The following is a 12,192-nucleotide window of genomic DNA, read 5'->3' on the forward strand; positions in this document are numbered from 1 at the left end:
CAGAGCTGGGAGTCAAACCCGGGACTGCTGAGTCCCAGCTGTGGAATCTCTAGCACTATCTAACTGTCTGTCAATACCCCTGAAAGCAGGGTTCTCCCTCCCTGTAACTGCACCAGCTTAGACCAGGGCTGGTCAGCTGTGCAGGGAGGGAAATGCTGCACTGGCAGGACAGTCCAATGGGTGGAGCAGCCTGTCCAAACTCTCAGGCACCGGAACATGCCTCGCATGCATCCCTTTAGGGCAGGTAGGAGAGGGCACACAGTTCATCCCAGGGAGCCCTCGGAGGCTCTGCACCACGCCAGGGCTCAACGGGAACAAGCTGGCTGTTGTTTTGCAGTGGTGGGCGTATTAGATCCGCTGTAACACGCAGCTCCCGGGAGGCAACCTTACCATGTCCCAGACAAAGTTAGCCAGCCAGTAGATCACAGGCTTCACACCGCTGATGAACTGTAGGTGCTTGGCCTTGCTGACCCGCTCCTGGATCAAGAAGACCACAAAGCTGGCTGGGACGAAGGACATGGCGAAGATCACACAGATGGAGACTAAGACGTCCACCGACGTGGTCATCCTGGGCAAAGGGAAATCGGAGCGACAAGAAACTGTGAGATCCGAGTCTCTCTCCCTACGGGGCCGACGCACATCAGCACTAGAACCAATTCTGTACCCTCTCTACACAGTGGGAATACGGGTGGTAGAACGTGGCCTCCTGTCGAGCTCCGTGACAAGAGTGTGCACTACGAGGGCATCATCAGGGCCGGTGAATGACGAGAGGGCTTCCACACATGTCTAGCCACAAAGGAAAGTGTATGAGCCTTATTCTACCCAATAGCAAGGGACAAAGCCCAGCCCTGGAGCAAGGGACTAAGCCCAGTATTTTTCTAGCATTAAGCTTCAGTGTAATGCCATTGGAGAGTCAGCGGCTGAGATGTGCATGGCGGCTTAGGGGATTTAGACACCCAAGTCTCTTTCATGTAATGGGAACTGGAGACGCAACTCCCAGAGGTGGCTTTGGAGAGCTCAGCCTGGAGCTCTGCAAAATCCCTGGCCAAATCTTTAGCTGGTGGCTACCATGGGCCATGTTGAGCCAGCCTGGCTCTGGCCTGCTGGCTTTTGAATCACCAAGCTACCCTCCGTTTTTTATTTATCTGCCCCATCTCCCCAACACCCATTTCTTGCAGCTTCCTCCATTGCAAAGTACTTTCTTCTCCCCTCCGTTCCATTCCTCATTCCCTCCCTCTGCCCCATCTCCAGCAAGCTGCAGATCGCATTCCTACTAGGACGTACAAGGCAACCTCGGAGAGCTGCTGCTTGGTGAGGTTGAGCGGGTGGTTGAACGCGGTGATCCCGTAGGCGCTGGAATTCTCGCCGTCCGGAAGGCTGGCCCGGAGGATGGCATTGTTCATCACGTTCAGGAAGGCGCCAATGGCATGCCAGCCTTTGTTATTGAACCACACCTGAAAAGCAATGCACCAGCATCAGAAGGGCTGCTGGCCATGCCTACTGCTCCCCAGGTTACCTCGTGTCCAATCTGACAAGGGCAGCATATAGCATCACTTTGGTTCACATGAGGAAACTGGGATGGTCATAAAAACAATGAGCAGTCCTGTGGCACCTTAGAGACTCACAAAAATATATACAAAATCTGCAAAATATATCAATAGCATCATGAGCTCGCAAAAATATATAAAAATATACAACATATATAAATAGTATCATGAGCTTTCGTGGGTGTGTGCTTGTTTAGTTAGTCTCTAAGATACCGCAGAACTACTCGTTTTTAAAGTTATAGACAAACGTGGGTACCCCTCAGAGACGGATGTTCATGGATCCCTAAACCCATGTGAATGGAGGCATATGCCCCAGGTACACTGGGGAAGCACAATCCAGGGCTCTTGGCTGGCAGCAGGTCCATGCCACAGTCTCCTCATTTCCAAGCCCCTGATTCAACACCCACTGGCATGCACAGACTTTGGACGGGGCTCTAAGAGGCCACTCTCTCCTGGAATCTCCTACACAGGGCGGGCGCTGTGGGCAAACGATTCCGGCACAGAGCCCGCTGCTCCGAACACCTGTGGCGTGCCAGTCGCTGGTTTACCAGGCAAGGCCCTTGCTGTAACTATGAGGCCCAGCAGTAGGCAGGTCGGATTTACCTTCACGTTGTTTTTCGTGTCCATCCCTTTCATGAAGCTTTCCAGGCTGTTAAGAAACTGGTCTCCGGAGCTCCCCTGTGAACAGCACCCAACAGCACATTTGTTTCATTCCTCACAGCACAGTGCAGCGGACACCTTACTTACGGGGTTTGCTTTGCCACAGATTGCTGGCACAACCTGAGGCGAGTGACTGACGTTGGGCGTGGGGATTGGGAAGGGTGGCCCGGTGCTCGGAGTCTGCTCCCTCACCGTTCTTCCCGCCTGTCTCCAAAGCTTGCAGGAAGCTGAGAGAGCCCCCGGAAACTCCAGCCCTGTCTTTTGTGTAGTAGTAACTAACTGCCACAACCCTACACAGCTTTCCTATTACAGCAGCTCTCAGAGACACGGTGTCCCAAATGCCGAGCCTCCCAAGAAAATCAATAGCCTAGCCTTCTTCCCGAGCCAAGTGCAGAGAGACAATCCGAGGCGCCTTGATTCTCTGAAGCAGCTGCACATCCCTGGCATTGCTTAGAGCAGTGGAGAGGCTGCTCTAACGTACGCCAAGCTCTCGATGGGGAACAGGGGCCCTCTGCGCCCGCTCTGTGCCATCTGAGAGTAAGGGTGAGCTGAGCTGTTCAGATCCAGCTGCTCTCTGGCTGCTCTGCACTATGACAGAGGGACCAGAATGAAAAAGAACATCTGGATTGATATTTGTTTTCTGTTCTCACATTGTGGGTTCTGAGACACCCAACTCTCTGCCTGCTCTCTCGCAAAATCTGAGCCATGCCAGCTGATAGCAGCTCTAGTTTTTCTGTGGCTTTCCCACTGACATGAGTAGAGGCTTACTGGGGTGACAAGGGAGAAAGCCAAAGTAAGGACTTCAGGATTTGCTCCTCTTTAAGTCAGCTTCCCAACTCCCCTTCAGGTTGATATGATCCGGCACTGAGAGCCCTCTGTTACCAAAAGGTTCCTCTGACTCCGAAGAATGACTTCTCCCACAAACACTGTTATCCACGCAGCTAACACCGTGTGGCTCATCCCCCCCCTCGTGTCTGGCCCATTTCTCGCAAGCAAAGGAAACTCTTATTTTTAGAGCCAAAGGTCGCAAGGATTCAACACTTGCTGGTGAGACAACCCCTCTCCCTCACCCCCAGACAGCAGCACATCGTGGGCCCATATGAAATTGCTCTTCACCTTGGCTAGCTCCAAGATTTTTTTCATTTGCTTGATGGCATCGCTGACTTCATCGCTGGGCGGAAGGAGGAGGGAGCTGCTGGCGCCCACTGAAAAGCCACCATACCTGAAAGCAGACAGACGGAGTGACAGTGAAGCACAGGCTGACTCGAGAGGGTCCTCCATAAAAGGCCTTTTTTTCATGCCCTGTGGCTTTGAGCTTGCTGCTCTGTGCTAGGATCTCCCACTCTCAGAGTCAGGGTTTCAGGGACAACCTGAAGTGTGGATCTAAGTGTCCACTGGATGGGAGCCTCTGGGGTGTTCACACAGCCCACAGCAGTGAGCCTCCAGTGTAGATCTGCTCGAGCTCTCGTGAAAAACAAGGTGACAGCAAGTCACTCAGGCGTATTCCGCCCAGTAGATTTGTGGTTCATTCCCCCAAACAAAATTTAATAAGTAACCGATGGCCTTTCCGCACTGCGGGTCAACAGTGCTTGTGGGATTGGGCCCTTGGCTTGCTGCAGTTTGCCTGCTGCTACAGCCTGGGGCTAGGGAAAGGCTCAGTGATCACACATACTATTTCTATTGCAATGCCAAAAACAACCCTTCCTTTGAACTCTTTCGAGTGGGTTTCAATTCTGGAGCAATATTGTCGGATGAGCTCCACTCAGTCCGTTCCTGAGCCCCAACCCACCAGAGGAAAGGACAGAAACCTACCTGAACTCATTCACCCAGATCTTGTTCCTTAAACTGCGGAGGAAAGAGCAGAAAACAAGGCTGTTATTTACTGGAGGGGCCATCAGTCAGAGCTTCCCTCCAGCCCTATGGACACTGATCGCAAGGAAACGGTAGCGCATTAGTGTCTGGGGGACAGATAAACTCTTTCAGTAATGCCAGGGGCCTCTGCTGTGCTACCCCACTGAGGAGTCTGCCTTCCTATAGCACCTCTCAGCTCAGTGCTCTGCCCACTGCACCACACTGCCTTGGCATAGGATCTAAAATAGAGATGGATCTGAGTTGACACTGGCATCTGAGCCACTTGTGAAATCAGCTGAGCCCACCACTAGTCCAATGTCCAATACGCTGCCATTGTGCCACGAAAGAGTGGGAAAATCAGAAGCTGCTTAGCAAACTTACTAAGGGTGGGGGTGGATTCTCCATCAGTGACAAATCTGAAATCAAGATAGGGCTTTTCTCTAAAAGCTCTGCCCTACGGATTAATTCAGGGCAGGTCTCAGGCCTGTGTTAGGCCACGTCTTTGCTCCGTGGAAGATTGATGCTGCCACAATCGATCTTCCGGAGTTTGATTTGGTGGGTCTAGTTAAGACTTACTAAATCAAACTTAGAGGGCACCCCTGCCGGCTTCCTTTTGTGAGAAGTAAGGGATGCCAACTGGAGCATTTCCTCCCATCAGCCTCCTTCTCTGGGGACGCCGCCCAGCTTGACTTTAGGTAAGCCGACTCCAGCTACGTATTCTACATAGCTGGGGTTGTGTACCTTAAACTGAGCTGCTGGGTCTTGTGTAGACCTGGCTGTAGACAGTTACAATGGCCCTTTCTGGCTCTCTTGTGTATGAATTAAAACAGGAAGGGATGCAGCAGTTTCTGGCCATGTTTTAAAGGCTTCGTGTTTTACTGCAGGAAGCAAAATTTCAGCCAGCCGAGTGTCTTGGTGGAAATGCTGCCTGCTAATTCGGGCTTCCATGCGTCAGCCACAGAGAATAACCAAAGTGAGTGCGAATCGCGGGAGCTGAGCCAAAGCCCATTGAAGTCCCGGGATTGATTCTCACTGGCTCAGCCTCAGGCCCTGCGAGGTGACCAGGGAGCTTTGCCCAGGCGGGTGTAAGTGCGTCTAAATGGGTCTGAGTGCCAGGGAAGCTAAGCAGGGGTGGGCCAGGAGAGCACAAATTGACCTGCAGAGCCCCCAGGGAGTTATGTGGAGACCTGGGCTCTGCACGGGGTGAGTAGCAACCCCTAGAGAACAACAGGTACCTTTTCCCGATGATCTGCGCGTAGGTCTTCACCAGATAGTCGGAGATGTTTCGGCCCGTCAGGTTCTGCAGCGTGTCCCCCGTTCTCTGCTCTCTCTGGCGCCACAAGAAAAGCAGACAGACTTGGAAGTGAGCAGGTTTTCAGACTCGGCTTCATGCGTATCCCCACAAAAAGACCCAGCCCTGCCGCCCGCTGCCCTGGGACCATTCCTACCTGCGGAGGAGGCAGTCCCCCTGCCCCCGGAGGGCACACAGGCAGCATCTTCTTGATCTTCTCATTGCTGCATTCGCAGGCCGGGGAGGGGTTCTCCATGGTCCAGTTGCCATTCAGGAAGATGTCCAGGACCGTGTCAGGCACGGGGGCGGTGGTCCACCGATCCTCTCCGACCAGGCAAGGGGTGTCTCTGCAGGGAGGCCACAGCCACAGCAAATGCAACTTGTTATAAAGACAGGCCAGTGCACTAACTCCTATAAATAACCCACACGCCCACCGAAATCAACAGCCAAACTCCCCCGACCTTGCCGGGCTGCTGCGGAAGACCAAGGGAAATCTCTTGGTAACTCCAATGGGAGTAGAGTCGGGCCAACGCTGGGCACTTTGGACAATCCCCCCCCACCATTATCACTCCTTTGGAGCAGGCATGGAGATACCCTGGCCCAGGGTAGCACCGAGAATCTCGGAGCTGCCGATCGTGCAGGACGAGTGCAGCTGCTACTACACAACTCTGCAGGGTGCAGCTAATTCCTTTCCCTGCCCCATCGCCTGAAGTGTGGGGCAAGGAGCTCTGGCCCCATCACCATCCTACCCTGTTTGGGGCGGTGGCTGTCGTTCACAGAAGGGCTGGTGGCGGGGTGGGTGGGATGGTTCTTTGTGCCTTCCTTCCAAGCACAATCTGGCCCTAAATGACTTGCCCTAAGCCAGGCACCCACGTCCACAGCAGAGCCTGTCTCCTAGCCCCCCATCCTGCCTGCTCACAGCGAAGCAGGCAACTGTGGGAGCAAAACAACTAGCCCAAGCCAAAAGGTGGCCAGTTTTGCTTTTCTTTTCAAAGCCAGAATCCCATGGGCAGCTCGTAACTTGGGGAGCCCCCTCACGTCTCTCCCCACCTCCAGGCTATGACCGTTCCCAGCATGCTGCCGGCGGGGAGCACTAGCAACGGCCTGGGAAACCCGTGGGGGGAGGGGTGGAAGAGAGAAGGAAAGAGGTTGTTTTCGCAGGACACGACTGCTCCCCTTTGGGCTCCGTTCTGCCCTGCGGAGTGAGTCGCTCCCGCTCACAGCAATGAGCTGCAGGAGAGAGAATCTGGATCCTCCAGGTCTGGGTCAATACGAGGCAGGGCGTGAGCCTGCAAGCCTGGCTCATCTGAGTGCACCCGCTGCCATGCCAACAAGGGATGCAGCCACAAACGGATCCTTCAGTACAACGTAGGAGGCAGCCAAGGGGACTATACCCGTGAAGAAGGCGCTCCCATGTGCTGGGGTCCGGCCTTCTGCTTGATATTTCATAGGATCCTAGAACTAGAACTGGAAGGGGCCTCGAGAGGTCACAGAGTCCAGTCCCCTGCCCTCATGGCAGGACCAAGCCCCGTCTAGATCATCCCTCTTAGGTGTCTGTCCAACCTGCTCTTCAATATCTCCAGTGATGGAGATTCCACAACCCCCCTAGGCAATTTATTCCAGCGTTTCACCACCCTGACAGGTAGGAAGATTTTCCTAATGTCCAACCTAAACCTGCAATTTCAGCCCATTGCTTCTTGTCCTATCAGAGGCCAAAGAGAACAATTTCCTCCCCTCGTCCCTGTGACACCCTTTTATTTCCCCAAGCTGATCACTGCTGCTGCTTCTAATTAACCACTGCCATTGCGATAATACAACCACCGTTCCCATCGCGGTGAGGTGACAACCCCTGCGGGCCGATGCTGAGGCTGGTGCGAATGGCGGCTGTGATTTGCGTGACACACGTTAGCAATAACAAGTGGCTTAGAAAAGAGAGAGCTGCCACTGCTCGGGGGCTACGTACAGAATGGAGTGTCCTTCCATGCAGCGGGTCCCAAAGCCGGGCTCATTGAGAAGACTGTTCAGGAGCTTCTGGGTGCCGGCATCGTCCGGTGCGTCATTGCTATGGGCACAGAGAGACACAGTCAGGGCCACAAGGCGTGTGTAGCAAAACCAGCAATGTGGCAGCGCAGAGACACTGGTACGAGGGTAGGAAAAGGAACAGGGTGGGACGTTTCCTTTGTAGAATGTTCTCTCGCTCGCTCGCTCACACACAAAGTACTGGAACTTCTGGAAAGGGCTTGGGAGACTTTTAGCTGATTTTCTCTAAGACTTCGCAAAATGCTCTAAGATCGATGGATGAAAAGTCACCGTGTTCCCTTTAGTTTTTTTTCTCTCCGCGTGCAGAATAAATTGTATGTGCACTGAGGTGTGTATGGACGCGCACCACCCGTTGAAACACAGACTGCTGGCTCTGAGCCCTCTGCCAATCAGCTGGGGGACATTTGACTCTCTGAAGGGAGGCCACACAAGTGCACAGCTTGTAGGGAACACTCAAATAGTATTATATTCCTCCAACCTTTCAAACTCACTCTTATTTGGAGCCTGCCTTGTTAAAGCTACAGAGGCAAAACAGTGTCTTATCCTTTGTACCGCACTTTGCAGCTACTCTCACAAATGCACATTGTCAGGTGACGAGACTGTAACAATGACTAGAGAAAGCAGAGCTTTAAGATGCAGCTACAGAGTCCTGTTTAACATTTTCTGGTCGTTGGAAAAGTACCTGATAAAAGTGTACTGCTCATCGTACATCCAGGGCTGCAGTTCCAGGCTGGGGTATTTCCCAAAGGGGGGCACAATCAGGCTGAACATGAGAGCAATGCACACAAACACGGCTGGCAGCACGATCTGAAATCAAAAGGGAAGAGGCAGAGTGACCTTTCAAAGGCCTTGTCTCTACTTATGCGGAAGGTCGAATTAAGATACACAACTCCAGCTACATTATTTGCATAGCTGGTGTCGACGTACCTTAATTTGACCTTCGGCACTGTCAGCTGGAGGTCGATGGGAGCAAATGCACCCGTCGGTTTCCCTTACTCCTCGTGAATCGAGGAGTAGCGGTGTCTATTGGGGAGCCCTCAGTGTTTGATTTAGCAGGTCTTTACTAGACCAGCTATATCAAACTCCGGAAGATCGATCACCACAGCATTGATCTTCCTGGAAGTGAAGATGTGGTCAAAGAAGTGTCCTCACAGGCATTAGCCACCCAGGGGGATGCACATAAACCATACAGAGACACTGACAGAAATGGGCCATGTTTTAGTGACCTCTGCAGGAGGGGCCGCATGGACTCACCTGGGCAAAGAAACCCTTCCTGCTACGTTTGGCAACAAGCAGCCTCTTCCACAGCAGAGCTACGAACTGCTGCTGGGTGAGCTTCCAGCCCTTCATCTGGTAGGAGCCTTTCCCATCCATCCCACTCAGCAGGTCTGTCTCTCTGGATTCTGCTGACACAAATGACAACTCTCACGCACACGGAAACAAGAGTCAACTTCCTTCTCCCTCAGACGCCGCTCCTGCTTGTGTAGACTGGACCCTGGAGGTCGCCCATGTTCTTGCTGCTGTGTCTCAGATCCGCTCTGAGCGGGATCAGGCAATGTGGTGCTTAGAGCCACCAGCAGAGCCGAGTCCGGGGTCGCACTGGCTGGAGTAAAGCCTAGTGCGTACGGTCTTTGAGATGGCTGAGGGAAGCCGATTCCAGAGCCATTGGCTCCCCACTGAGAACTAACCCAGAGGTATTCAAATCAAAGGGCTTTAGCCAAAGTCCCCAGCTGCTCTGGACTGCCACAAAGGGTATGGTGGGCAGTGGGGCAAGGTCTCTCATGAATATGCACCAGCGTGTTTATCTTTCTGCCTCGTGGTGTGAGGGTGGATTCTACCCACACTGAGGCTGAGCCTTTCCAAACCACCTTCAGACTTGCCTGCCATTGATTGCCAAAGGGAACCGGGCATGTGAATCCACTGGAAACCTCGCCCTTTACAGTCAGTTGACTAAACCTTCTCAGGCACGGACGTGGGCCAGACAGACATGCCAGCTCTGAACGTCTCCAGACAATGAGGAACGTTCTGCCTTAGTGGAACTTTTCAGACCAGGTCCATCTTTCACTAACAGGCAAAGGTGTATCAGCTATTTAACCTGAGGACTAAGGATATAAACTTGGCCTTAAGGAAGGGCAGATGAATTTCAAAGAGCAGGGGAATGTTGATAAAACAGCAGAGATCCAGCAACACTTGGACAGAGAAAGTCCCTGCTTGCGTTACTGTGGACAGGTCACGTTTCCATATTCTAGATGTCACTCCAAGGGGCACTTCTAGATCATAAAATGACCTGACCCAGTATCCACGGAAATCAGTGAAAAATCTGAATGGGGTTTGGATCAGGGCCTACATCTGTCCCCTTCAGACAGACGGTCTCATCATATTCATGCATTAGATTCTGCAGGGCTATCCCTCGAGTCCCAGAACGAGCCAGGGTATCTATACATAAACAAATGGCGTTCCTCTCACGTTGGCCCATTCAGGAACGCAGGGAGCAATAAACATCCTGCATGGGGACAGAGCATTCCCAGTTAAGTGTGTCAGGAATTCTAACACAGTCCCAGAAACGCAGGAAAAATTCAGAGGCCATTTGCTGGAAGGAATTTAAGTGACACCCAGAAGTCTTCAGGGAAGTTCCTTTAAGTGCCCTCAGATTATCTAGTTTCAGTTGCATTGTGATTCACGTAACAGCATGAGCCACAAACACATTTCAAGCACAGACAGACTGTTCAGATTACTGCACCCTGGCCCCTTCCGTCTTTACCTGGGTCTATGTCAGAATCATTGGGGTCAAAAGCATCGTCTTCAGTGAATGGATGCAGGCAGCTCTGTCGGTCTCCAAAAACACGCCTGTTCCTTCTTGCAGGTAAGGTGCCATCTGGAGAGGATAGCACACGCTAGCAGACTTGCTTAGGTCAACAAAGGCAACCAAGAACTCTATCCTTCTGTGAGCCCCAAACGCTGGGAATTCAAGTGTCACCAGCAAACGACTGCATGAAAATCTTCAGCGCATATTGGCTTTCAACTGTTAAGCAGTACCCAGATGCAGCTGCGAACTGCCTCTGAGCACCAGTCCTGGAAAAAGCACCACACGCCTTTGCATGGAAGGTGCAAAGGGGAGTTCCCCATGCACCTGTTTTTCATATAGGCTGTGTCTAGACTGCATCCCTTTTTCGTAAAAGGGATGCAAATTAGACACATCGCAATTGCTAATGAAGCGGGGATTTAAATCTCCCCCGCTTCATTTGCATAAAAATGGTTGCCGCTTTTTTCTGGCTCGGAGCTTTGCTGGAAAAAAGTGCCAGTCTAGACGCGGATCTTTTGGAAAATAAAGCCTTTTCCGAAAGATCCCTTATTCCTCATATTAAGAGGGATAAGCTCCGAGTCGGAAAAAAGCGGGAGTCATTTTTATGCTAATGAAGCAGGGGAGATTTAAATCCCCACTTCATTTGCAATTGTGATGTGTCTAATTTGCATCCCTTTTACGAAAAAGGGATGCCATCTAGACACTGCCATGGTGTCCAAGGAACTTACTTTTAAGGACCCTTCAAATGTCCTGGTTTTTCATTTATCAATTAAAATGTTGAAGGCAGTTTTAATCCTAAAATGCTCCTTCAAGATGTATTGTTACACCAAACAGAATTTGCTCTGTGTTTCCCAGGGACAAACAATCTATTGGAACAAATGTTTGGCGTGAAGAGCAGCATTCGGAGTGAAAAATCAAATGAACAGACATGTCAGAGCTGATCATTTGCTCAGAAACTTACTAAATGATGCATATTCAATGTTTCATGATCAACTCATTCAGATACCAAGTTACCGGAACAAATCCTCCATTCCAAGAAATCTGTGCACGTGTCTTCACACGCGGTAACGACACTAGCAAAGATTTTAACAAGGCGTCCTTGTCACTGGCTATTTTGTGACCTTAGAAAAGTCAGCACTAAAGTGTTCCCGTTTCCGATTCTAAAAATAATTTGTGTGGCATCTTTCACTTCTGGCTTCTACTCCAGCACAAGAATTATTATTTTACAGATGGAAAAAGCAACACCCAGGGAGGTCAACAGATTTGCCCAAAACTATAGTATGTGTAAGGGGCAAAGTGGGAAACAGACCTCAGATCTGCTAAACTCCATCCCTAGCTCTAACCACATGATGATTCTACTTGCCCAAGGGCTTAATTCCTTGCCTAGGAATTTCTATCAGTTGAGAATTTAATCTCCTGTCAGCTGTCTGTGTGTGTAAGGGATCCCCATGTACAGATCGAGGCTCCTTTGCTAATGCAGCCTTGACATGATGGTACTAACCTGAGGTCTCTGCATCCACCCCATTATCTTCAGCCACTTTGAGAAAGATCTGACAGGCAAAGAGAGGTTAAACAAAAAATTATGAGTGGTCTGATGCAGCAGTAATGTGCGGCTTGATGTACCACAGGAGAGCCAATGACTCCAGTACAGAAGGCAGTATATCAATATGAGGGGCTTTATGGGCTATTCCCTGCCTAGAGCAGTGGCTCTCAACCAGGGGCATGTGTAATCCGTGGTCTTCTAGGGGAGACATCAATTCATCCAGATATCTGCCTAGGCTTAGAACAGGCTACGTAAAAAGTGCTAATGAAGTCTGTACAAAGTAAAATTGCATTGTCATGGATTTGTTTACACTGCTCTGTATACCATACACTGACATGTAAGTACATGGTTGAACCTCTCTAGTCCGGCACCCTCGGGACCCAACCAGTGCCAAACCAGAGAATGTGCCAGACTATGGAAGGTCAATATTGTCTAGCGCCATTACCAACGCTTCCCC

General features: G+C 51.2%; 1 protein-coding gene across 3 annotated transcripts in view; it reads right to left on the reverse strand.

Annotated features, from left to right (window-relative positions):
- ABCA1 (ATP binding cassette subfamily A member 1) overlaps nucleotides 1–12,192 on the reverse strand; it is a 121,683-nt gene that overhangs the window by 15,873 nt on the left and 93,618 nt on the right. For all 3 annotated transcript variants that reach the window (XR_012904577.2, XM_075931352.2, XM_075931353.2), the window contains exons 26-37: nucleotides 11,694–11,742; nucleotides 10,151–10,264; nucleotides 8,644–8,792; nucleotides 8,072–8,196; nucleotides 7,313–7,411; nucleotides 5,507–5,696; nucleotides 5,294–5,388; nucleotides 4,020–4,052; nucleotides 3,324–3,429; nucleotides 2,151–2,225; nucleotides 1,285–1,454; nucleotides 391–568 (exon numbers count right to left, since the gene is read on the reverse strand). Coding sequence is in view for 2 of the 3 variants with exons in the window: in XM_075931352.2 (XP_075787467.2) it covers nucleotides 391–568; nucleotides 1,285–1,454; nucleotides 2,151–2,225; nucleotides 3,324–3,429; nucleotides 4,020–4,052; nucleotides 5,294–5,388; nucleotides 5,507–5,696; nucleotides 7,313–7,411; nucleotides 8,072–8,196; nucleotides 8,644–8,792; nucleotides 10,151–10,264; nucleotides 11,694–11,742 (1,383 nt within the window). In the remaining variant the exon portion in view is untranslated. The remainder of the gene's footprint in view (nucleotides 1–390; nucleotides 569–1,284; nucleotides 1,455–2,150; nucleotides 2,226–3,323; nucleotides 3,430–4,019; nucleotides 4,053–5,293; nucleotides 5,389–5,506; nucleotides 5,697–7,312; nucleotides 7,412–8,071; nucleotides 8,197–8,643; nucleotides 8,793–10,150; nucleotides 10,265–11,693; nucleotides 11,743–12,192) is intronic.

Source organism: Pelodiscus sinensis, chromosome 6 (assembly GCF_052426305.1).
Source record: "Pelodiscus sinensis isolate ZL-2025 chromosome 6, ASM5242630v1, whole genome shotgun sequence".
NCBI classification, from domain to species: Eukaryota; Metazoa; Chordata; order Testudines; family Trionychidae; genus Pelodiscus; species Pelodiscus sinensis.